Here is a 27474-nt window from a genome sequence, read left to right on the forward strand (position 1 = left end):
GGACAGAATTATAACAGGCTGGCTACCCAGCCATCCAAGGACCCCCCTCCTGCTCCCAAACGCTGCCTGTGATTTAGCACCTCACCCGGGCAAGATGAGGGAATTGAATTTATTCACAGGAAGGTGGCGGCTAGCACTGACTCATAGCCTTTATGCAGTGGAGCATGTCCTAATTTATCAACAAGCATGTCCTCCCTAAAAGGGCAGAGGAAGTTCATAGTCAGCAAATAGTTACTTATTTATGAGTAAAGATTCAGAGATCTAAAACAGAGTTGGGTGGTAACAAACTAGCCCAAAAAACCCTGACCGATGTGAGTCTATGTTGCGTTAAAATCAATTTTGTGTGAGATTCATATCTACATTTTTTGTTTTTATGAATTCTCAGGGACACAGTGGAGTGTCTGGCCTCTAGTAACCTGCTCAGCCCCCCTCTCAAAAATAGTAAAGTCCTTAAAGGGTTGATAGGTTTTCGACTGATGCTTAGCAACAGCATTCCTGTGCCTTAAGTAGCAGTAAGCCTCTCACTGCACCCTTTGATGTGGCTGTCAAGGCAGATTTATTTCCACTTAACACATTGTCTTCTTGTCCACATACATAAAGGGATGAAAGAGAGTGATGTTTACACTTTTTTTGGTTGTAATTAAATTGTGTTGCTCATGATTTTTCAGGTGATGTGAGACATACATGTCGGCGGATCATGGGGGGAGGTCTGACAAAGCAGCTTAATTTGATTTTACCAGCTGACATTTGAAAAGTGATGTCTGGCTCTTTTAAGGCCAACTTAACATCTATTGTTCATGATGACCATGGAAAATTGAGTTATAGGTAATGTTTACATTTTGTTTTTTGGTACCATTGGTACAACCTTTTTGTTTAGAGAGCAAGCAGAATCCCCCACAGAAATAAAAAAAATGTAATTCCTTTTCAGTCTTTGCTGGTTCAGCATTGTGCAGAGTTTTGCTTCCATCAGACCTGACATTGAAATCCCCACAGTCATTCTGTACAGTAAATAATAGCTGTGCACATCACATCGCCTCAGCTTTGTGTTCGCTATTGTCCTCAGTTCTGTATTTTCAGATTACTCACTTGCTACCTGCTAGCTGACGTGAGTTTACAGGAACCCTTATACAATGCTGCTAAGGCCTCTCACTGTGCGTAAGTGCTTCTTGTAAAGCCACACTTGACGTCCGCCTGGCCTACCTCCATGCTGCTCGTCTCCGGCGAGCTCTGACTAACCCTCCGTGTGTTCTCATCGCTCTCACATGGGAATCGGGCAGCTGGAGAAGTGCTTGTTTCTTTGTGTTTTGTCAGACGGCCCACTCTGTCCTCGGCCACATGTCTGCGGAAGAGATGACCGAGCGCGGCAAAGCACCAGGAGTTTCCCTGAAGGGACCGCGTAGTAATCAAACCGGTGTCCTTGTGTTCGACCGAATAAAGCAGCTCAGCCTTGTCTGAAACAGTCTAGTGCCAGTTTGGTTTCAGGAATTGGTCCAAACATCAGATGTCAACATGTTAAAGGGACCTTGAGTTAATTGTTTATTGCTCCTTATAACTATTTGATATGTTCGTTGAGTTGGCGACTTCTTGGCCCAGTGGCACGATTTCCTATTAATCAATTTTGACCACTCAGGGCTGAAAAACAAACATTAAAAATTCATGTTGTGAAAAACACAACACAAATATTAAGCTAACTTATTAGCATTATTAGCAGACAATTGTTTATTTATTGATCCAGCTGACAGAGCAACACTATCCTTCATTTGGAGTCATGTTTCTGTCCTCCTGGTGAATTCACTCTCCTTTTAGCTTGGGTTTGATCCAACCTCTAAGAAATATAGCTTCAGATATTCAATATTCCCTTCTTTGTTTTTCTGTTGATTGGTAGTGTACAGAGCTCTTTTGCTGGAAACACCTGTTGGAAATACTGTGAGGAATGATTCAGAGGGTCCACAGCTGGACAGGGGCCCTGAGACATGCCAAACGTACATATTTACTGAGTCAGAGCTGTTATTGAGCTGTTCTAGCAGTGCCCTTACTACCTACTTTAACAATTTGTTGGATCTTATCCTAGCATCTATACAGACGGCTACTGAAATAATATCTACAGTAGCCTACATGTTTAAACAAGGCATGTGTTTAGTGTCTCACTCATCTTCATTGTTTGGACCTCAGAATCAAGGTTTGTGGTTCAGGTCATCATTTTGTCATTCACATCGTCTACTCCTGCTCCCAGGAGCCCCTTCAAGCTTGAAACACTATCACATATTTTACTGACAGACAATCTTTTCCCCAAGTCCAAGGCCTTGATATATCACTGTGAGAATTTCTCCTTCTGCAGAAAAATGGTTTCTTCATTCTCTCTGATAATAACTTTGATCGCTGACAGCGAGTTGAGCCTGGCCCTCCTGAATTTCCGTGAAATGCGAGGATGTGCTCTGTGCATGAGAAGTTTAGAGAAATGCGTCTTTTTATCGTGACACGAAGGAAGCACGATAAAGACGAGACAATAGGGTGACATTGAAGTAACAGTTTAAAGTGAAGGTACTGTTACAGTGGCTGGAGGTGTGCGTAGAAAAAACTCTGACAACTAATAACAAATGGGAGACATTTTCATTGTTTCTAATGTCAAGGCCTCAAGGTTTTCTTGTGAACAAACACAAATTAACACTTTAGTGATTCTCTAAAACACGTGTGTCCTTAAGGCCTAACAAATGTGTTGAATGCATTTCCATCTTTAAAAAAAAAATCTTTGGAGCGTTTCCTTTACTGCCATCAACTGTTGGTTGATAAAGTGCTGTAGGGATGGCGTATTTTGTAAAATCCCATTGGCTTTTTGTCTAGGGAACCAGGCTAACTTCCTGGTTGGCCTGGTTCCCTAGACAAAAAGCCGATGGGATTTTACCATTGGGTTTTGGATTATTGTAGAAAATAAACTCTGTGGCGAACAAAGGTTTTGTTCAGCAAGATAATCTTCACAAATGAACACACCCCTTCTATGATTTTTGAAGCGTAAATGCAGTCGCCAGAAGTAAAAAGCTAACGTTAAGCAATAAACAAACTACACAACAGTCAGCGAGTATACAACGAGGTGGACAAGGCGGAGTGATGACGTTTAGTAGTCTCATTTTTAGCCACTTGTTTGCAACCGCCTTTTCTTTTAAGACACATAAAAGCTTCAAAATTCACAAGTGGGATATTTACTGACATATTTTATATCATAGAACAAAACGTTAAAATCTCTTAAGCTTGTGTTAACCACAGACCTTATGTCAAGCACCTAACCAAAATCCCATAAAAAAAAACATTGACTTCGAGACAAGGGAACCGGAAGTGCAAAAATGCTAACTCATTTCTGGGTTTTAGGACTCGTTCCTGCAGCTCTCTATAGCATGAAACCATCATCACCTGCATGCATGTGCTCGTAAATGTGCATCTTTGTGCATGTGCTTGTAGAACAAGATACAGACAGGACAAGGTCATGCTCATCTAAACATTACGTCATAGTGCAGCAGATACGAGCTGTGAACACAAAAATGATTACGTTTCGTAATTACATATGTTGATATGATGAATTTCTTAGCATACAATTGACTATGCAGTTAGTGTTAATGCCCACCTGATGAATGTTTTTGATCTCCACTAACTCCTGAGGGAAATTTGGTGTTGGGCAGGTAGAGTACAGGCAGTTTTTAGAGCTTTTTCATGCAAAACAGCTCCTGCTGCGACCAGAACGCAATATGAGAGTGGTGACAGTGAACCAAAACAGTGAAGCTGCAGGCTGGGAAACCAAAACAATGAGCTGAAATTTGCTATAAAGCTCCGTAGAGCTGAGGGGCGAACTGCAGAGTTAGGTGATAATTCTCTGTGGGTTCGTCACTATGAGTAACTCCTTTCACTCCTTTGTGATTCATTGTTAAAAAATATTGATTATAGTCACTTTAAAGTAAGCAGAAATGGAAAAGATGAACAAGTGTATTTTTCCATGTCGAGATGTGTTTTTTTATTTATTTTTATTTAATTTATTTGCATTCTTTCAGGTTTGCCAGTTAGCATATCTTCTTTTTAAAAACTGTTTTCTTTGGCTCCACTGAGGCGCCAAAGGAAACAGGTTTAACTCTGCAGAGAGTGCTGCTCTGCCTCTGAGAAATGTTTGTTTAACTAAAACTTGAGTCTGCGATGATTCACTGCTTAATCTCCGACGGGACGACAGCAGCACAAGACAATCTTGTATCATTCAGTATGATACCTTGGTAAACAACATGCCTCAGCTCAGCGGGGCTGTCTTCACAGCGGGGCTCCGTTGTAGACCTCAGCATAATCAAAGCACTTGTGTGGAGACGTGAGCGCCTTAGTTTTCAGTTTGGACATCGCCAGTAATTTCTCACCACTAACAAAGCTGCCTGCTGCCTTCTGTGCTGAGCGGAGCCTGAGATTTAGATCTAAAGGCCTTATTTGAAAGTGCTGGTCATGCATGCAAACATGGGGGTGCTATGAAACCATGCCCTTTGTCTGACACACAATAGCATTTCAACCACAGGGGAACAGCTTGGATCTCCATAGAGCTGGCATTACTTTCATGTCAAGTGACAGTGAAGGCAATAGAGTGACCAACTTCTCAAAAAAGCCTGCACACATTGAGCTCTTACGCTCTCTCCCTTTCTCTCCTCTGGTCTTTCAGGATTGGGACATTATTTCATATTCTTTTAAAGTGGTGCCAAGCTATTCTCACAGCAGCAGCTTTGATCAGAACCGTGATTTGTGGAGTATATGCTAACGGCTAAGGCTTGACTGGTAGAGCTCAGCCCAGTAGACAGTTACAGCAATCACATGTGTTTAACACAACAAGACAAACACAAGTGGAATATTTCTTCTGTTTTTTTTTTTCTTTGTTTACATGACTCCCCTTCGCGACCAAAGCAACCGCTGGCTTTTTTATTCTAAGACACAAGATACATTCACAACATCACAGCATGCCTTATGGAGAGCAGTTTGTTTTGACACGTCAGCTGAAGCATGTTGGCTTCATCACTTTGATATATGTGTAACACCCTGACTTGGATTTCTCATCTTTTTCACACAGGAGGGTATTAATTCAATGTTGCAGCACAGTTTTCAAGTATAGTGGTTTGATTTCCCACCTGTTTCTGATTTTAGAGCCAAATCATTCACCACACACAAAAAGGAAATAGTAAGGCTGTAATTGACTGACTAATCTGTTGATTACTATTTCCATTAATTCATTAATAATGTAGTCTATAAAATGTCCGACAATAGCAAAAAATGCCCACCCAAAACTCAAAGATATTACATTTTGTGTTTCACCCACTAATATTGTAACTAGGGGTGTAAGAAAAGATCGTGACACTTCAGTAGATGCAAAGATTCGTTGCAGACAGTGGGTCAGATTGCACAAAAAGTAGTGCTATTAGGTTGGATTTTACAGGGACTGTGATGAAAACGAAAATTACACTTTTCTGATTGCATAAAAAAAGCAAACTTTATGCATATGGCGGTGTGTTTTTTTATACTTCGACAGTTTACCTAAAATTAGATTTAAAATATCACAATATATCGCCTTGCTCATAGTATTGCAACATTGCAATATATTGAATCGTAACCCCTGTATCATGATACGTACAGTATCGTATGGCCAGATTCTTGCCAATACACAGCCCTAATTGTAACAAAGATAACGGGATAGTTTCAGGTTTTTTCTCCTCCTAATCAGCGATGTGTCGCTGAGGGAGAACACATGAAAGATTAGAGAGAGAGAGAAACAGACAGACAGACAGATAGAAAGGTAGATGAAGAAGAAAGTCGAGAGGGTACTCAACTGTGGGGCTCGAGGTGGGAGGGGGTCACGTTGTTTGATCAGCAGACAGGGGGGGAGGTTGAAAAGCCCTTGATGCTGATAGTGGGCAGCGGTTTAAACCCCCGGAGTGATTGACACTTCTGCCACTCCGCTGTGGGCCGAGTGAGGGGGGCGGGGGGGGGCGCACACAGAGAGGCCTGTTCCTGGCTTTACATTTGCATCCTCTGCCCGTGGGTGGTTGTGTTAATAATACGGCAACTGGGAAGATTAATTGTGGACAAGCAGCAGGATTACGAGGGTCTTTGTGGGAGCAAAGGGAGCACTGGGTGGGAAAGGCCTGTGATCTGTGAGGCTGAGAGGAAATTAGTCAGGGCAGGCTGGAGCTGCCTTTTAACGGCGTACCTAAGGAAATGAAAGCCTTGTGCAAAGAGGATATTGAAATAAGTAGGCAGAAAATTGTTGACATTCTTGAGAGGCCAATATTGTTAATATTCATTGTGCTAATGTGAACGCACAAAGAATAAGAAAACACTGTGAAGGGAGAATATTTTCTTATTCTAACTTAAGGACTTACTAAAGAAGACACTCGCTGAGTCATTTATTTTTCTTAGATTAGAAAACATAATGTGGCTCCTCTCACATTATCAACACCGAAATGCGGAAATTAGGCTCAGTTCCTGTCTGGGAGCCAATTACGAGAAATAACAACACAACAAAGGTGGCTTCAGTCCCCTGCAGCTGTGTCCCCTTTTCTATTGAAGAAAGACATTAAGGAGCAGGGCAGGGGTCTCATGCCACCTGTTGGATCGTCCTCACATAGCAGCACAAACTCACACAGGTACTCATCTGCTTCCTGACCCTCATGTGACCCTGTCCTCGCCACTTTTTGTTCAAAACACATGATCTATTTTATGCTAATCTAGTGCTCTTTGCATGCACTACTTTCCCTTAATAGACCGTCTAAAGAGAGTATCTTATCTAATAGGTTTTAAGGGACTCAAGTATTTTAGCAGTATGGAGATAACTGTGTGCTGTTAGAGAAGCCCGTAATGGCACAAACAAGCGCGGTCGCAGCTTCAAAGAGCCTTAAAACGTCAATTTCCACCGCACACAAGAGAATTCTCACTTTGCAAACTGCTTTGCCTTCATCGATGTTTGGCTGCTTTGCTCGTGGCTTTCCCATCAGTAATCATTTAAGAAAAATAGGTAAGCATCTGGACGTTCAGGCCTCTTAATTAAAATACTGGTGTTTTTCCAATGTAAGAGAAATCATGAAAAATGGCCTGTCATGGCGAGTTTCTGAAACCAGATGACAAAGCTGGACGGCTGGCAGGGGAGTTTCCAAACAGAAACACCAGGCTTAATAGTTGTTAATTAAATTTAATTGTTCAAAGCAAACCCGCGATGCTCAAATAGCACGACTTAAACGTTCAGTAATTTTAAGGCAGATTGCTATTACCTGCTTATTCTTGATTAATTTCAGACATATTGAGCAATCTCCAGTCAGGAAAAATGATCTACAGCTTAATTTCTTTCAAGTGTGCTCGATGAGGGAAAAACAACTTACGCAGAAACAAATGTGCCATTTAATAACAATATACTGGCATGCAAATTCAAGATGTGATGTTGCAGCGTGCTCTATTCCACCTATGAACATTACCAGACTTCCAGCATCACTCGCCAGTATCTGCAAAGATATACAGTTGCAAATGTGTGTGTGACATGATGGGCTTTGAAATGAATTCCTCATACACTGAGCCTTTTGTGATTTGTGGTCTCAGAGCCGAGCATCTGAGATGTAGTCTTGTATTTCAAATATGTTTTTAGTTGTGCCAAGATGTTGCACCACTCATTATTTTCCTCGGATTTCTGAAGCACCATCGTTTATCAGGGAGATTTATTGGCAGATGGACTTCCAGATGTTTTGAATATCTTTTGCGGCGAGAGAAAAAAGAGAGAGAGTATGTTTAAAAAGTTAGACCACAACAGCGCTGTAGACATTTTCATTTTTTTAAGATGAAACATATGCACGAGATTAAATTTGAATGCACCGTGTGTTATCCAGATACTTTATCCTAATTAAGCTAAATCCAAAAACTTCAGTTGATGCTTCACAGCGTCTGGCCACCAGTAAAGTCTCCTTGCTTTCCGTCAAGATAATAGAGCTGCTGTCGTTACAACAGAGACAACATGAAAAAAAGTTTTGCTTTAAAGGGTCAGCTCACCCAAATTATAAAAAACACATTTTTAATAAAAAACAATGGTTAAAGCTAGAAGTATTTACCCATGTTGAGAGCTGTGGTTTTCTTTTCCCAGATTTTGAGACTGCTTAAATTATGTTCACGCTACAAGTGACAAAAGCAACAAAACTGCCAAGCGTGGCGAGCAACATTGTTGCCAAGTTGCCGTTGGAATGTTGCTCAAGCGATAGTTGACATAGTTATGTCATTAAATAGCACCGGGAACTGGCTAACGGCATTTTTGTAGACGGAACTTGATGAAACAAAACCATATGATTGGTTGGCGCTTCACTGGCTTCGGCTGTCTTGACGACTAAGCTCCCATAACCTTAACAAAATAGTCATTTTAACCATGATCTTTCCCTTAAAGCCTAACCAAGTACGGGCAAGTAAGAAATATCAGTGTTTTCAAGGTGTATCTTATTTGACATTTTCACTGAGCGAGGATACTCCACTGAGTCATGGGGGTTACGACTGCTACATCATACATTATGCAGATTTAACTCCTCAAATTAACCTCTAAAGTCAACTCTCTGAAATGATTTCGATTTCAGTACATTTCCATTAGTGCACAGATGACAGCTCTTTAAGAAGTGGGAAGTTAAATAGCGCTGAACTACAGTAATAGAGCTGAGACCACTTGTAAAAGAAATAGTCATATTCATGGGAATAAGTGAATGCATATTATATTAATAGACCTCTGGAGCGATGAATCACTGCAAATGAGTAGGGGGGAAAAGCAATCTTTGTGCCTGACACTATTAAACTAAAGTTAACATCTGACCTCTGGGTCTGCTCACAAATCGCAGCTACTCGATGTAGCACTGATCGCGACCCCTGTGATGAGATTATAAAGCTGCAGGACGGAAACTAGAAGAGAACAGATGTACAGTATCACTTGACTTAGTTATTTTTTTTGCCCATTGTTCTGTGTGGGTGATTAGATTTTTCAAGTTTGCGCAAGCCAGCTTTAAAAATAATGCATCACAGTTTGGAGGTAAGTGGCTGCGTTTGAAGGAGGCAGCGCATGGGTTTAGTCATTTAAGAAGAAAAACAGAAACAGTTGTTTGTGTCTGGCTATACTGAAATAACCTTGGGAGTGGAGATAGGAAGCCACGGGGCCACTTTTGTTGCCACTAACGAAATGTGACATTTGGGCATTAGAGCTGTTTCAAGTCAGCGTGCATAAGAAATTTGTATTTGAACAACTGGCTCTTTCCATCTCGTGCCTTGTGAACAAGCAGGAACAGGTTTGGCCTGGTGCTCATAGTGGATGTATCCATAAATTATCATCAGAGAGCCCGCTGCTGTTATTGTGCAGCTTCGCCCTCCTCGCATTGAGTTTCAGCTCATGCTCCACTCCTCTCTCCCCTCATATCTCAGCTGCGACTTTGTCATGCAGCCAAGCACGTAATATGCTCTGAGCTCTGTATCATGTCCAATTATAATTAGCTTTGTCAGGCCTGAGCCCTACAACCCTCATGCAGATAATATGATAATATGTCTTCATAACCAAGTGACCTTACATGTGCAATATTTCTCTCCTTCTTAAGATTGCGTGTCAATAAAGTAATGGAGTCTGGGAGGCGGTGGCAGGGGAAGATTTAGATGATTGGGCTCTCAGGTGCAGTGATGTATAACTGTTATTATTCTACCTGTCGGAGTTGTATACACAGCTGGGCGCAGCATGGCGGTGGCTAGGGAGAGAGCCGGGCTTTCAAGGGAGGCCTTTGTTAATAAGCCTTTAATCCTTCGTTAAAGCCCGCCGCCGAGGGACACTTTCTCATTTTCGCTCTGTACATAGAGATTTTGAGTTGAAATAACGAGTTTTTATTATGAAAGGGCTTCAGTGATTTGATATTAATGATACCGGTGAGTCCCATTGATCATTTTGGATGTCAATGTGGGACAACTGGTGCAGAAAAGTGAGCTTGTTAGTCAATCAATTAGTCAATTGACTGAAAATGATGGGACAACATTTGATTGTCTGGTTTTTCTGGGTGCTTTTTAACATCTGGCCAGAGACACCGGATGACAATTAGCTTCTCTCGGCTAAACTTTTTAACCGTTAATTCGGAATTGTTTCTTAAAGTAACAGCGTGTAACATTTAGGGGGATCTATAGGCGGAAATGGAACGTAGTATTAATAAGTATGTTTTCTTTAGTGTATAATCACCTGAAACTAGGAATCATTGTTTTCATTACCTTAGAATGAGCCGTTTATATCTACATACGGAGCGACTCATGTTCACGAAGCCGTCCGCCATCATTTCTACAGTAGCCCAGAACGGACAAACCAAACACTGGCTCTAGATAAGGCGTTTTTACATTTTTCTGCCAGTGTAGTTCTACTACAAGCTTGGCGGACGGGAGAAGTTTCAGTTGATTGCAATCTGCAACCTCACCGCTAGAGGTCGCTAGATCCTCTACACTGTACCTTTAAGGATGAAGTAACAATTTTAATAATCAATTAATAAGGGCTGTCAAAGTTAACATGATAATCCAGTAATAAATATATTCATACATTGCATAAAGCAAGCATATTTGAAGACTCCCATGTTGATAAGAGCAATAAATACTTGACAAATCTCCCTTTAAGGTACATTTTGAACAACATTTTTACTTTAATCTGTTGTATATCATTGTAGAACTTGTACAGTATATTTTTGGGGACTGTTGGTTGAGAAAAACAACCAATGTGAAGACATCCCCTTGAGCTTTAGGAACTTGTCATGGGCATTTCTTTCCCCACAATTTTTGCCATTTTTTACATTCAATCAAAAAATAGTCAATAGAGTAATCGATAACGACAACAGTCATTTGTTGTAGCCATTAAGCTTTAATACTGGTGAGCACGTCTTTGTCATGAGTAATTTGCACTGAGGATTTGCCTCCAGCTTATGGGCACAGACGTGTGCAGCCATGCAGACGCTTTGTGTTTCGGATAGTATCAGAGGTCAGCTAAAACACCAAACACATTGACATATATGTAATAGCTGTAAGATTCCCGTGCACTGTATGCATCTCACCCTGCTGTTCTCACCCCGTGGTCGGTAGACTGGACAAGAGAGGCTCTTTTAGAGAAAGACGACAGTGAATTCCTGACAGGCTAAGGTTTCACTAACACTGACGCAACGTAATGAGGGAGCCAGAGGTGAGGCCTATCTCAGCACGTCTGTGTGGATTTCCCTGAGTGATTGATGTGTTCCAGTCAAATGAAGCAGTGGGCTGAGTGATATGACACTTGTCTCGCTGTGACACACGTGTTCGCAGCTAACGGTTATTGGTGTTGATGGGCCCCACTCCACTCAGCCAGCCAGGCACAGTTATTTTGATCCCTTGTTCTTTTATTTCTGTCCCCCCTCTTCCCTGTTTTCTGTCTCCTTGCCACATCAAATCAGAGTTTAGAGACGGAGGCAGGACCCTCAGGTACTAGCTTATTAAGCATCAGGAGCTGAGACGAGATGAAAGTAATAATGGGGACCAGACAGCTGGGTGGGCACCTAACATCCCAGGTAGGAAGTGACATTTGGGATTTTTCTGGTGAAAGGGACCCATGGCAGAGCTTATGTGGCTTCAAAATACATAACTGTCTGTGTTGTCAAATTGTCAGATAGAAGTTAGTCCTTTATTTTTATTAAGCAATGGGTTTTGGTATATTTGGCTGAAGAAGGTTTGCATTTTTCTGTTTGGGAGAGCTACATTCTCAGGGTTCTGTATTGTGCTAAAGGGATGCAGATAATTATTATTTTATAATGCATTAATCCTCCCTCTTTTTATTGCATTATTGAATTATTGTTTTGCCTGTGAAATTATGACAAAATAATGACAAATGGCCATCAAGATCCAAAAAGACCATTTAATTATTTTGCCTAGACAGCAGATAAAATTCACACAGATTAAATTTGCAATAATGAGACAGAGAAAAAGCTACTAATATTCACATTAGAGAGGCAGGAACTAGCAAATATTTGGCATTTTTAGCCATGCTAGCGGCGTGCTATGGGATGAGAATGACGGTTGATCAGTCGGTCCTCCACTTTGGTCCAGACTTTACCAAAGAAATTACCATGAAATCCTGTTCATACATTAAAGGTTCATCTATATATTCATTATACAGGATTGTACAATGAAATGCAGTCGGACTCGTAGCCCCCTCCACACTACACACAGAAAATGTATTAAACAAAACAAATGAAAACACTTTACATTACAATAGAATAACACAATAAGATATACAATACATAAACGGATAACAAAGGAAAAAAAAGGAAAACTAAATTATGACCAACTATCTGCAAAACTAATGACGTTCCCAGCAGCCTCAGCTATACTTTTTGTTTAGCGCTAAGTAGCAAATATTAGCATGTTGACATGTTTAACAAAGATAATGGTTAACATTTAAGCTGCATTCCATTTGAACTGGGAAGTCCAAATTTCCGAGTTTCTGAACGCCCCCCTGAAGTCGGATCTCCAACCTGGAAAGTTGGAAGAGCTTTACAAACTCCGACCTCAAAATCCAATGATGGCTGCTCCATGCCATTGTAATTTGTAAATTGTACATTTTTATTATTTTATTCTAACGTTTTTATCTATTCTTTTGTTTTTATCTATTCTTTTGTTATTATACAGTTTGTCTCGCACCAAAAATGCCAAAGAAAATTCCTAGTGTATACCTCTTACACCTGGCAATAAACACCATTCTGATTCTGATTCTGATTCTGATTCTGATTCTGATGCCTCAACAGTAAAAAAAAGCTGTAGTAATATACTGTTTATTAGCAGACCTGTCTTATTTCTGTCTCATTAAATTAGTCATACACGCAGTACTGTTCAACTTCTATCCGTGTACATGTTGCTATGGTGTTATATGCGCAAACTACCAGTGTAATGCATTGTTATCAACTGGTATTGCTAACAATGGCTAACCTGACCGGAGCAAACCCCATTAAGTTTTCTGACTTGTACTGGAACGCGGTCAACTCGGGTGTGATGTCATTCCCAGCTCCGACTGCCTATTTCTGAGGTAAATAAGCATCAGCATGTTAGCATTGTCATTTTTGGCATATTTGCATGCTGACGTGAGTATTTACCTCGAAGCACTGCTGTGCCAAAATGCAACCGCACAGAGCTCTTAGCCTTGTGACCTGATTACTGACTTGATAAATGTATTAAGGAGATGGTTGTCAATCTGTTTTTTGTCAATTAATTGATCAGTTGACTAATCATTTCAGCACTTCTGTAAACTGACAGCTGGTATCAATTTTACACGAGCGTAATCCACTGTAGTCACATTTTGATACCAATCTTTTTAATGGTTATTACTTCAACAAGTTAAACATCCCAATAGCGCTTTATCAGTTAATTGATTTATTGTATAATTTCTATGCAACAACTGGTGTGGAAACGAGTCTAAAGGCATCAGGCCGTTATCTTGCCGTCGTGACTCGAAACATTTCCGACATCAGATGCCCTTTCTTTCATTTCAGCAACCATGAATCAAACACCGACACACTCTAATGGTCTAATGACTAGTAATTGGATTAAAGTGATTCCAGATTGATCAGCATCTGATTCTGAAATTACTGTTGCCTTCGCGAGAGCTGCGCTGTAAAGTCTGGGAACCCTCAAGTCTTTTTTTTTTCCAATTTTTTTTATCCCCGTTAGATGTGGGCGACAGTTCCAGTGGTCACAAGACGGTCGCCATCAAACACTATCTGCTTCTGGTCTCTGTGACAGCTCTCATTATTGGAGGCCACCGAATAGTTACCAACTGATAAAAGCATATCGCACCGCGTGGAGGAAATTGAATTCTGGAGGACATAAATTCTGACTGCGAGAGTTCATAGTCAGAAGCTAATTTAAGGAAGATTAAATTAATTTCAGTGACATCCATTCTATCTTGACGAAGTCGGTACATAACATAATGTAGCTCTGTTGCCTTGAGATAAGAGGATAGTCATTTTAGACTGGGCACAGCAGTAGCTGAGGATCAAGCCCTAATCCCATTGCTGCAACCTTTTTTACAGAACGTCATGGAGGATACAGAGTGTCTGACAACCATTATTCAGTAAGGGGATTTTAAAAGTCTTTCAGTTTAGTGTGATAATTTAATTGACTGCTGACCCAAAGCCTCAGGACACAACTTGCCTCCATACACAGCCAGCTCAGTTTTCATGTTCAGTCATATTTCTTATTTTGTCTCGCATCAAAACCAGATGGCAATTTATCATTTTTCAAGAAAATCAAGTCATGCAATATCTCTCTAGCTGAGGCTGTAACTTTACATCGTGCTTCTTCTTTTGTTGTGGAACAATTATATTCTTGAGTTATGAATAAGTTGAATGAATTATATTCGATTCATGAGTCGCATGTTTGGTTGGAAGCTGCATTAATTGATTTATTTGGCCATTTGGGACATAAAATTTCAAGAAAATACAAGCTGACACACAGATCTTACATATTATCACCTAAAGCGGGGTTTAGGCTCGCCGTAGTGTTCCTGACGCGAGCCAAAAATGACATCATCAAATGTTGTGAATGCGCCACAAGTTGCCGCAGCGCTTGGTCGCGCATCTCTGAATTAGGCGCCCGCTGCGTGCGGAGGCTTTTCAGACATGACTGCCACAATAAGATAAGAGCAAATAACTTATAATTACTTTACTTTAAAAGCAGAAGATCTCTATTTTGTCAGCCGAATCAAATTGTTTACAGGATATTAAACTTTTCAAACTTCGTTTAATTGTGATACATTTAATATTTGACTCCTTTCTTTACAGGGATTGTATAGAGACGATAAAATATCTGAGACCAGCGTTTTGCCGGTAACACTCGTTGACTTCCTGGCGTTTCGGAGAATACTGCAAAGAACAATATGTTGAGCATAAGCGCTTTTGTGCGTGCTCGTACCTCGCTCGGCATCTGTGGAAGCCTGCGCCACAGTGCCTCACACGAGCATAAACAAAGCTTAATAGAGAGCCAAAGTCCTGATATCCCATATGTACGATGTATAAATGACCATCCTTATCTATACATCTAGAACCACTAGATGAGAACCACTCAACGTGTTATTGAGTAGGTTCTAAGTCTTTATTAGTGGTAATTTGTGTTGTGGGAATGTCACCGGGATTTTGAAGGAGGTTTCTGGAACAGAACCCGGATGTTCCTGTCTAACTTCGGTTTTCTATAAAGTTGCTATCTCTAACATGTTAGCAAACAGTTGCCTATTCACGCATCCTGCAGGCAGCAACATTGTCATTCATTTAAAGTCGTGTTTGTGTTCACCTGTTCAGCTCTTTTATCTTATCAAAAGTCATTACAAATCTTTAATCCCAAACTTTCAAACATAATCACCCTCAGTCTTAGGCACTGAATCCTGTTTACAACATGAAATCTATTGTATATTACCGTTCGTAGCATCCAGTTTGCCGTCATACTTCCACTGTGTGAAATATGGCCTTTTCTCTCAAGACACAGTCCTTGCGGTTGAGCTGTCTAAATGGCTAATGAATTACAGATGAACATCGACGCAAATTAATCTCCCAGAAGTCCCTGGGTAATATAGCAGCCATTTAAAACTTTAATCAATAACCCTGAAGTTGAAAGCGTGCAGGCGCCGCACTTGTTTGGTCACAATAAACAGTACGCAGACTGCAGACTCCTCTAAATCATGGTGACAAGCACAGTCATGCTAAATCACTGGAAGTGAAAAATAAATGTCTGCATAACTTTATCAGCGGTGTCTCCACGTTTCCTCCGGGAGCAGGATAATATCAGCAATAACAACAGTGGAAAAGAATGATTTATAATCTAAACTAATACTTCAGTCCACTCATATTGGTTGTTTTGGGTGTATAAATATTATATAATTATACTGTTTATAAATATCGAGTGGGCCAAAGCAACATTTCATTAAGTTTTATGCCTTAGTAAAGTCTAAATGTCAGCCAGTTTAATTTAGCATTTTAACGTACGTAATTAACTTTATGTAAACACTGTGTTTTCAGCTGCAATGCATTCACCACCATTATGTAACAATTAGAGCTGCAACGATTGAGTGATTAGTTGTCACCTATTAAATTAACTATTTTGATAATCGATTAATCAGTTTGAGTATTTAAAAAAATAAAATAAAAGTCAATTTCCAGCTTATTAAATGTGAATATTTTCTGGTTTCTTTACTCCTCTATGACAGTAAGCTGACTATCTTTGAGTTGTGGACAAAACAAGACGTGTGAGGACGTCATCTTAGGCTTTGGAAAACACTGATCAACGTTTTTCACCATTTTCTGACATTTTATAGACCAACAAACTAATCGAGAAAATAATCAACAGATTAATCAACAATGATAATAATTGTTAGTAGCCCTAGTAACAATGTCATTTTCATTATATTTCAGTTAATCAAATATGTCAAATTATGGACTTCAGTCATTATTCACACACTATTTATGGATAAATAACATATTTCAACAGATTAGAAATTATTTTACAATATATATATATATATATTATTAAACTATGCCTGAATACTGGTATTTATCACTGGGTAAAATATTCTAAACAAAATAAAATCGTCATTTTAGCTAAATCAACTCATAATTCTTTGGTACTGCATGGTTTGGTGAGCTTTACATTGTCAGTGATGATTTAAGTGTAATTGCGTTATTAATAGCTTTCCACACATTATTTTACCCCTATTTGATTGTTCTCTTTAACTCAGTGAAAGAGTCGGCGGATAGTTAGCACTCAACGCTAAGTGTCACGTCCTTTGGCTGTGTCACCCCTTGACACTATAATGACCCTGAAAGCCTAAAAATTGATTGCAGCATAAAAACGTCCATTTAATTCACTGTGATTTTGTCTTCTTGACATATCGGCAGAGCTTCTTTGAGTATCTTTGTTGTTTCTTCCATGAGGTAATGGATAGTACATCTGTGTTTGAGATCGTTATACCTCATATTTCATAAACAGGATTTTATTAATGTAGAATTACGACATGCAAAAGATAAAAGTTTTTATTTGCTCTCATGTACCAACATATTGGATACACTATATACCGTAAACTACACATAGTGCCCAAATTGCTTCCATACTTCCATACTAATGCCTCTTAAATTGTCTGCAGACGCCCATGAATGTCAGACAAATACGCTCTTTTCTTCTCTCACTGACACAATAACATTTTCTCACCCTCCTACTCATCTTCCTTGTTCTCATGAATTTGGACCTGGTCCTCCTCTCCAACCTCAGACAGATGATGTGTAGACGCAAGCTCTGCCTTTCCCTCATCCATCTCTTCCTCCCACTATCCCTTTCCTGCACTCCATCTTCCAGAACTGTAACCTACGGTCGCCAGCTGTGCAGGGAGCCCCAGAGTGTATTTACGGCGAGCTGCACTTTATCACACACAGCTGCACAGCTGCCAACTTTACTCGGGGCGTTCTTCAGCCTCCCTGCCTCTGGCCATGTTTTTTTTTTTTGGTTGCCGGTGAGATCCTGCACCGCTGCTGCTGCATGTTCCTTTCTCCCCAGCTGCTGCCCTGCTGGAGAAGGTGGGGTGAACTGTTAATGGCCTGTAGAGCACAAACAGCGGTGCCCAGCCACTGCCACTGGGCAGGCTTACAGCACACCCTCCAGTAAAAACACAAAACAAATGGCACCATTCAGAGTTTTACCAAGTAAATAATTCTTGTCATGCAGGGTTTAACTTAACAGTGCTCTTCCTGTCTTCTAACTTTCCACAAATTCAAGGATGTATTGATTGTTGCTGCTTCTCTCTGCTGGCTTCTTGTTGATATTTTGATACAGCATTAAAATATCTGCCCCCATGTTTGGCCCTGTAACTGCATAAATCTGTCCCGAGACTGCAGGGGGCCTTGTGATGAGCTGCCTCCTTCCCTGCCGACCTCTTGTCCCCAGGCGGACAGAGTGGAATACATTCCCCCCTCTCCCTCTTATAGGGTCCCCAGTGTCCTCACAGCCTATCAGGACGGAGAGATCTCCACCCCCTCCCCCCTCTTAACATATCAGGAGCCGTACATCTTCCGCTGGTGCGGAGCTTTATGCAAGGTGACAGCTCCTCACACTTCAGTGTTCGGATCACCTCAAGTAGCTCAGATATCGGAAAAAATGAGCACACTTCCCACCGCGGTGACCAAATGTAGATTGACTGAGGGTATCCGCAGGCCGCGGCACCCCTATCCTCCTGTCCTGACAGAACAGGCCTGCTGGTAACTCTCTACATAAGAGAGAGCGGAGTCTGGAGACACATCAGAGGGGAAAGCTGGCTGCAGACCGAAGAGGGGGGGCGGATGGTGGTGGTGGTGGAGGGGAGCAAACACTTTGAAGCCATCGGAGGTGATGTCAAGTTTGCTTAGACTCAAGGATGGTGTTTGAATATGCTGGCCACTAATATGGCACCAGTATCTCTGTCCTCATCTCTGTTTTCTGTCACTATGTACAATCTGGGCTCGTCTCCTCGGCTCCTGACAATGTCCTTTCACATCATGTTATTGCACACTCGGAGCTGCAGTCAGCAAGCCGTCACTCAACTTCTTTGTCTGAAAGTCAGGCCCGTTTTTGCCGTTAATGCATTCGGTGCCTGTATAAAAGTGACGGGGAATACGCTATCTGCTTTCCCATCAGGAAATCATTGGCAGTGGAACTGCAATATCACTCACCGCTCGCGTTGTTTACACCCGGATGTATCTACATTCTCCAGGATCTGACAAGTGGCATTTTGCGTGAAGTGATTTAAATCGACGACCTAACCTGCTGCTCAGGAGGTCTTTTTATGCACAAGAATCCAGGCTTTTTTTCCCTCCAAATATCTATAATGTATACATCAGCGCAATACACCAATATAATTTCCCTGCCCCGGGCAAAAACGCACTCGTCCACCAATTTTTCCTGAGCATGTAAATATTTTTTATCCCCCACGGGTTTGTTGTTTTTGGTGTGTTTGTGTAAGGTCAGCTCACCCTGAAACCTTGCTGGAAAGAAGCCAAAACCTAATATTTTAAAAAAGCATTTTATATTTCTTCTAATTGCAAAGTTTGTGTTAAAGTCATGGCTCAGCAGCATACTCCGTTCAGCCAGTGATCCCTTTAAAGAGTACTCAATCTGTCTGTCTAGACATTGTCCCGAGGCAGAAACATTTTGAAGGTCAGACTCGAAAAATTGTTCATATCCTGTCTTTTTTGTAACATTAAACAGAGCAGCTTTACATCTCCGGTAATGGATTTCTTTCTTGTGTAGATTTCTCATAGAATTTATGTAGTGAAAAGTGGTTTTCAATTAAAAATGGTAAATTGTTGTTCATGTACAGAGCACCATCCTTGCTTTTGCCTCATACAATGTGTATCTACCACCTCAAAAGCCGCGGTTTAGCAGAGAGGTCGGGCATTCGTTTGTTGAATTTCCACCATTTCTGAGTTCATTCATTCGGTTGTTCGCAGAGGATAAAATCAGACATCACTTTATGGCCACAGAGCAATCAGACACAGCCCTCCAGTGTCTTCAGCTGACTCTTCTGGCCCTGTCAAGTCCTCCTTCAATCTGGGAGTCTGAGCAGTCGCGTGGAGGTTGACATGATTGCCTTTAAGCAGCCCCTCTTAGCCAGTGACACACAGCTGCAGCCAGGCACCTCTTCTGACAGTAAGAGCACCATGATGGATTGCCTTGCCAAAACTGCTGATCAAAGAAGGTCAAAGTTCAGATGTGTGTCTGGCTGCAATAGGCGTGTGCAATCACCAGAGATGACTTTTCCTCAAACATCCGAGCGTAAGGCCGAATTTTTATTCCTCTGATAGCTGCCTGATTGAGCTGCAGAGTAATTATGTCATCAATTATTGGGATTTTATCAGATATAAAAAAAAGCTAAAAAGCTCATGTGTCAAGAATATTTGAGTTTATCGATCCGGAGGGTTCAACTGAGCCTCAGAATGATAATAAAGTACAAGCTTCATGCTTGACACTATGCCAATATTGCAGCAAATACTGATTACTCTTTGACCAGTATTCATACGCATATTAATACACATAAAATGCCATCTTTGGGCTGCGAGAACGCTCTGTTGAAAAGAGCAGACGTTTAAAAGTTTCTGACATGTGTCGCGCTACCATTGAGACACTGCCACTGATGTAGGTGGAGCTGACAGCGTCCCGGCCATTGAAGATGGCTCTGGGACATACCAAGTTTGGTATGTGTCAGCTCTCATTGTTGTCAGGATGCATCCTAAGTGAAGTCGGAATATGTAAACAGCCTCATTAAAAAGGGAATTCATTTGGAACATTTTTGGGTTGAGTGATGGGAAAACGTTTTTGATGTTTGCCCTCGCTCTCCTCAAAACACTTAGGTGGGTGAAATAATCCAGATACTACACACCATTTAAAGAATAGAGTATATTATTGACGATAACAGCACACATTTCCTCCCCTGGAAGGCATTCACAGTGTTACACTCGGTTGTACCAGTGGGCTACCTCTGGTTCTGAAAAGTGAAGCCAATGCGAAAGTGCCTTCAACTTGCATTCTTTCTAATAGCCAGCAGGGGGCGACTCCTCTGGTTGCAAAAAGAAGTCAGATTGCATAGAAGTCTATGAGAAAATGAGCCTACTTCTCACTTGATTTATTACCTCAGTAAACATTGTAAACATGAGTTTGTGGTCTCAATATTTAGTTTCAAGTCTTCTTCAATACAGCATGATGTTCATTTAGTAAATTATGGTCCCATTTAGAGTCAAATAGACCATAAAGCAGGGGATGCTTTAGGGCGTGGCTACTTTATGAACGACAGGTTGCTACCACGGTTTTGTCCGGTCTGGGTGTTGTCAATGTTTTCGCCTTACAACTTTATCCCTTTCACAGTGTGTTTTCAGTCCATGAAAGTTAATTGTAACATTTTGGTCGCCTAAAAATCAGCATTCGGTTGTGCTTAGCTCCACCTTCTCGTGTCACTTCTGGTTCATGGCTATGGTCAAATATCAAGATGACGATGGCCAAAATGCCGAACTGGAGGCCAAAAAAAGAGAGTTAGCCAGAGAAGTTCAAACCTCTCCGAATCCGTTCGATCACCCCACAAGCATAATGGTGCCTTAAATATAAGAAAATGTAGATTCAAGTGTGTCCAACGCTTAATATATAATACACATGACCTGACAAGAGCAATTTCACAATATGGGACTTGAATTCTTTAAGATAATGTGAGTCAGGAGGAAATGAAGCAGAGTGAAGTATCCCTATCTAAAGATCCTGGCTGGGGTGGGAGACTTTTGCGGTCGAGGTGACTAAGGAGTCTTATTTCTGGGCCAGATTCACATTAGTGACATTTATCATTGAGAGGGAAGATGGTATAATTAGCTTGTCAGTCTACTTTAGGCTGAGCTGGCGCTCTTTGTGAAGAAGAATGGACTGCAAGCCCAAAGAGCTGACAGCCAGTCGATAATGTGGCAATTAATGTCATAAATAATTCTAAAGCCAATTATATTTAAATGGACCTCACCCTCTAAAACAGCACTTTATTTCCTATCACTTTATGATGTGTTCTGTATCAAACAGCAGGAGCAGATTTTCTTTTTTTTTAAATTTCTACATATGGCCGACATATGGCAAAGCCATAATGTGAGGCATAAAAATCAGAAGGGCCATGCAGGAGATTTATTTGTTGATTTAGTTTGCTGTTGACTTATGAATGTCTTCCTTATTGCTGAAGCATCACCTGCGGTAAAAAGCAAATACAAAGTGTAAAACCACTTTTAATCAAAATTATATTGCCTCCATGTTGCTGGCTGTACGAAATGTCTTGGGCTCTTAAAGAATGTGAGTAATTTAATGGCAGTAGTGGTTAAATATATCAAATGCTCCCTCCGGCCTTGGGAGGGTCAAGCCCAGTGTGATATATAGAGAAGACTGTGATGGCTGAAGGTCGTGTCAGCTTCTTCTGCATAATGCATGAATCCTGTAACTCTCTCCGACTCCAATCTTCTGAACCTGAACCTTGGGATGAAAATTTTACTAAGTAAATCAGCGAGCATGCTGGCATTTCTATTAACCTCCAGTGTGGAACTGACACAAACATGAATCACAGTAAATAATATCTTGCAAATTGTAAATCATGTTTACAACTTGTGCTGAGAAGTGATATTATTGCATAGTGCCATCTGTTTGCTGTTTGTTACTGCTAATTTATTTGCACAGACGCAGAAGAGAAGGGTGTTTTACATGTGCAAAATTACAATTTAGCATAACAAATATGGGAAAAGCACTGATTGCTGATGCTTAACAAAATTACATTTACCGCAAGCATTTATTTACCATACCCACAAACTACATCTTAACAACATCCACAGATTGTATTTTATTTTGTTATATCAAAGTAGCAATATTCTATCATTATGCAGGTTGTATTTTGCTTTTGGTGAGTGGTATTTCCCACTTCAAAGATGAAAATAGCCAAGAGCTTTGATTTATGCATGCATGGAGTGAAACAAAAGAAAAGGAAATGTTGACCTTTACAGGGAACATAAAGGGTCAGTGCAGCAACTGTGCCTTAGAGGCAAATTGCCTCCCAGTGCCGTCGATCTGTCCTTGCAACCAGGATGAAATTCTTATCTTTTGCCATTTGTTTTCTGTTTTAACGGTAGAAATGTGGAGAGGCACAATGTTTCTCTCTGCGTACAGGTCACCTCGCAGTAGCTATTAAAAAAAAAAAGCAGTGACGGAAATGTTAACAGCAAAGTTTTGCTTAATTTAAATACGATTCAGAAAAATATATTCAAACGGCAGCGCTCAGAATCTTTACTTTGTTTCAGACGCTGCGTGCAAGTCTGCTAGCTCTCCTGCCCTCCTTCATTTCTGTATCAAAGGGTAAACTAATGCAAAATGTATATGGCCCGTGGCACAAAAGATGGTGGTGCGGCTCGGTACAGGAAGATCTGTGTGCTAAAAGCTTGAAACATCTGTGTAAACACATGGCCTTTTTCCAACCATGTAGTCAATGTTCTCATAGCCTTAAGATAGATGTCCAAGGCAATATACCTTGCCCCGGGGCCATGCTGGAATGGCTTTGAACATCTGAAAAACCTTGAGCTTCAAGCAATATCCACTTTCAATATTCCAGCTTGACAGCAAAGCATAGAAGAATTCAACCCATGGCTTTTATTTGACTCTTTGTTGATCGATCGTGGAAATGCTTTGGAAACGATAAGAATACAGAAGTTTTAATGATGCAGTGATGTCTTATGGTTGTTTTTTTGCCAGATTATTTTCAAATTTAAAGTGGTTTTTTTTATAGAACAGTGTTTGGAAAGGCAGAGACAAACAGAACAAAAAAACAGAGGACCTTCTGTCTTTGTTGTTGTTCTTTAATTCTGTTAATAGCCCAAGGTAAAGATTTATCTGCTCTTGTCAATTTACCTCAGCCTCAATATAAAGCACCAAGGTCACTTTTTCCTTGCCTGGCCCACAGGATTAAATTGTCATGTCACTCTAATAGGCAGCACAGGGAATCATTAGTCCAGCTCAGCTGCCTGACTTATAGGCATTTCAGTCCAATCATGGGAGTGTGCCGCCACAGGCCAGCCAGTATTGACACTGTGTCAGGACTGAGAGGGGACGCCTTAATCAGCCAGGACACTCTCAACATTGATTTGACAAGCTGTCGTAATGACCCCCTTGTTTTGGTAAAGGATCACTGTTTATCCAGGCTGGCATTGATGCACTCGGAGTGCTGCATTGTCATGGAAACTATTATCACCAGCCAAGCCTGTGCAGCTGGACAAGAGTTGTGTTCAGTGGGGACCATGGATTTGTGTCTGTGTCTGTGTGGATCCATGCCCAGAGCCCAGTGTGACTGGTAACTACATGTAGTGACTGTAGTTTGAAGAGAGGTCGCTCAACTAACGTTAATCCTGTTGGATTTATGAGCTCCATGGGCGAAAATACATTTTAATACACTGCTTTAGTTCTGTGGGAAATCATTCGGTAATCTCTGAAGCATCAGCAGACTGAGAGGACCTTTACAAGTCTTGTTAAAGAAATGTCTTTTACGTTGTCAATCATAAATCTGTATGCTGCCGCCAGCAGTTGGTTTCAGTTGAACAATCTGTTGCTAGTTTTCATGCACTCTCAATCACAACACTTGGTGTTAATACTGAAGAATATACCAGTTTGTAATCCTATTTATGTGACTTTTTATTTTTTTTAAATTAGCTTAGCTTAGTTACAATCTTCCCCCCTTGGTTGGGAATCACTCAGCTACAGGTAGGCTGTCAAAAACCATAATTCAATATAGTTATATGATACTACAGTTAGATTTTACATCGTCCCTCCTTGGTTTTTCCTCTGGGTTTCAGTTTATTATTACTAAACTAGAAAATCTGTAGTAATCATTGTGATTTAACTCAAACATGACATGTACAAATGACTGTGTTTCGGCTCCTTTTATGAGCTTTTATGCGATATTAGTTGATAAATAACCTTAATTATTGAGACAATTACCACCATAATTTGACAGAGCACATGTATAATTCTGCTCAGTACATCACTGCATAGCACCTTTTATTTAAAAAATCCATTAAATGAATACAGATTTCCTTGTAGTTGATATAATCAGGCGTGATGGTGCGATGGCTACATGTGTTTGTTTACTAAGAAGGTGACACTGCCGCTGGCAGGGGGATCAGGGAAATCAGCGGCCCTCTCTGCGAGGTGTTAGACTGTAAATATTATTGGCATGCTGACAGTCTCCCACAGAGCCGTGGTGTGTAAAATCGTTAACAGGCAACACGATGGGCCCTCTCTATCCCCAAGGTGAGAATGTGGAGAGTGTTTTTATCAGCCATTATCCAGAGGGTTGCGCCGAGGTGTCCCGTGTCACATGATCAGTCTGGCAATCAGAAAGTACAACAAAGGAGAAGCCTTTATATATGTCGCCCCTCTTTGATAGATACATGTGTAGAATGTGGCCTAGTACTATGTTCTGTGCTGAGCAGGTATAGACAGTAACTTCTTAATAAATGACATGAAATAATGTAGAACACAGTACATCAGCTTTTAATTTGTGAAAATACAAAATGAAATCATGTACAATTTTTTATGTACAAGCCTATTTGTACAAGACAATAAACTGTATTTATTATTGGGTATTATGACATAGTCAGAAATATCAACTTAGCACTGTTGCATTGTATCCACAAGTCAGTGTGCTAAAAAGAAATTCACAAAATAATACAAACTAGACTGCAATGCCAGATGTCTCTCAACCCCACAAGTACTGTCAAACAAGAACACACAAGAAAGAAATATTTTTACATTAAGCTTTACAGATTTCTTCGAAGAGTACATAAAATGAATTGCTATCAGGCTCTGACATTGACGATGGATCATTTAAAACTTAAATTTAAGACTTAAATTAAACTTTACTACCGTTCTAGTTATCTCCAGGGAATTGCAGCCTTGTATTACGAAATTCAAAAGACTAGTCTTTAAAAAGAATGATCTGAGCATTTCTCAGTCTCAAAGCAAAAGTAAATTTGCTTAAATTCAGCTAAATTAGAGGCCTCTTTTCGCAGCAGTGGGTCTTCTGGAGTCCTCCTTTGGCTTCGGCACTGCCTGGCACATTACTGGCACTGAGGGACGGATGGTTTGGATTTTCTCCATGCCAGTAAAAATGTCACAACCCTCTCTCTTTTCAAATCCAACATGAGTCCTATGAAGCATCCTCTGTGGATTAAGCTTGCAATTTTGTTTTTCCTTTTACCTTTCCTTTCCCTTTCATTGATTCTGAAGTAAAGTGACATCAGTGCCAATATAGCTATGATTTATGATTTAAATAAGACAAGACAAGATTAATAACCACTCTGGACTCATGTACGGAATGAAACAAATGATCTGTGCTTCAATAGGTGTGTTTGTTTTATGAATATATCCGATATGTAATCGATCATCAAGATGGTTTCAGAACACATAAATAGCCAAAATAACTTTTTTATGATAGAGCTGTTTTTCGTATATCTACAAAAAGCATGTCTGTTTATGGCATTAAGATCGGTCATGGAGTACATACAAGCGCTTTATGGCCTCCAAGACAATCCTGTGTCAGGCAGTGCTTACAACCAAAGGAGGACTTAACGATGCCCACTTCATGCGATATGAGGCCTTCACATTCAATTCATCTACATATTTAACATATGGTGCCATGCTATACCATAGTATTTAGCTTCGCCATCTATTGTGCCTTAAGTAAATTAATATCTCTGCCACCGTATTATAAACTGTGTGAGATTGTTGGTTATATTCTAACAACGAAACAGCTCTATCATATTTGGCTATTGTCAAAAACGAAGAGAAGAAAAAAATAATATTCCTAAAGCTTTACCCCTGGAGAAACTTTGCAGATACTTAAAAGCTTGACTTAATATGATTTCTGGGGGTTTTGGACATTGCAACCAAACAGCGACATGAAAACAGTTATAACAAACAACTCAAAAAGGCAAAGATAAGACAAATATATAAATGGATAGAGATAAGGCTGGAGCCAAATGCCATTTACACATGGACGCTGGCCATCTTAACTGTCACAAATGTTGTGAATTAGCTCCAAATGGCAAAGGAATCACTGAGAGTCAGTCACTGACAATGCCATTGTGGTGGGATCGCAGCTGAATGTAAAATACACATTTTTAACATACTGTACAAAGTAACTCTGCAACACAGGGTGACGTCAATGCAGTAGTAGTAGTTGTTCATCAACAGCTTTAAAAGGCAACTTTTACAATTGCAAAACTTGATCAAGTTATAATAATCACCTCTTTTAGTAGCAGTAGTCATTTTTTACATTGCTGTTTTTCTCTTGCAAGTGACCCTCATTCCCCAAAATGGAACAAAAAAGTCATGGAGTCTGGTCACCACTAAAGATTAGTTGTGCAAACTAATAGTTGAGTGGTTGCTGACATTTGACTACGATTGTCTTCATGTATATTTCATGTTTGATTCTAAATCTGCTTGTACAATAAGCGTGCTGCAGAGATGAATGAGGAAAAAGCAGTTTGTGTTCGTCTCATCTAATGTCGATTGATGATTTTGTGTTTGCAGATGACCCCGAATCCCAGTCTGACACCTACACGACGAGTCTTCTGGGTCCAAGCGTCCAGGTGTCAGCGCGGGTCCGGAGCTCAGCACTCGTCTTCTGCTTCTCTGATGGGTGGAATCAAGCTGCTCGTGGATTTATACTGACTGACTTGGTTGATGGCGAGCGTATTCACAGGCTTGATCTGTATGGTCCTCAGGCGGGTGCTCTCTGGCTCATCTGTAAACCATGTCTTTTCTGTAGAAGAGGAAAAATCATAGAGACAAAGAGGAGGGACATTAGACAGTTAATGCTACATGGAAGTCAATTACAATGTCACTGTTTTTCAAGTG

The 27474-nt window shown here is 40.5% G+C and overlaps 1 protein-coding gene and 1 long non-coding RNA gene across 19 annotated transcripts in view; one reads left to right on the forward strand and one right to left on the reverse strand.

Annotated features, from left to right (window-relative positions):
• The window catches only part of LOC141758530 (uncharacterized), a 160271-nt gene extending 132988 nt beyond the window's left edge, over window positions 1-27283 (forward strand). Inside the window, exon 6 of the long non-coding RNA XR_012591885.1 lies at window positions 27148-27283. This is a non-coding gene — a long non-coding RNA (uncharacterized LOC141758530). The remainder of the gene's footprint in view (window positions 1-27147) is intronic.
• The window catches only part of LOC141758524 (calcium-activated potassium channel subunit alpha-1a), a 96355-nt gene continuing 93969 nt past the window's right edge, over window positions 25089-27474 (reverse strand). For all 18 annotated transcript variants that reach the window (XM_074620045.1, XM_074620031.1, XM_074620048.1 and 15 more), the window contains one exon: window positions 25089-27379. In XM_074620045.1, coding sequence (XP_074476146.1) covers window positions 27228-27379 — 152 coding nt within the window. In that variant the 3' untranslated portion in view covers window positions 25089-27227. The remainder of the gene's footprint in view (window positions 27380-27474) is intronic.

This window comes from Sebastes fasciatus, chromosome 20, assembly GCF_043250625.1.
Source record: "Sebastes fasciatus isolate fSebFas1 chromosome 20, fSebFas1.pri, whole genome shotgun sequence".
Lineage (NCBI taxonomy): Eukaryota > Metazoa > Chordata > Actinopteri > Perciformes > Sebastidae > Sebastes > Sebastes fasciatus.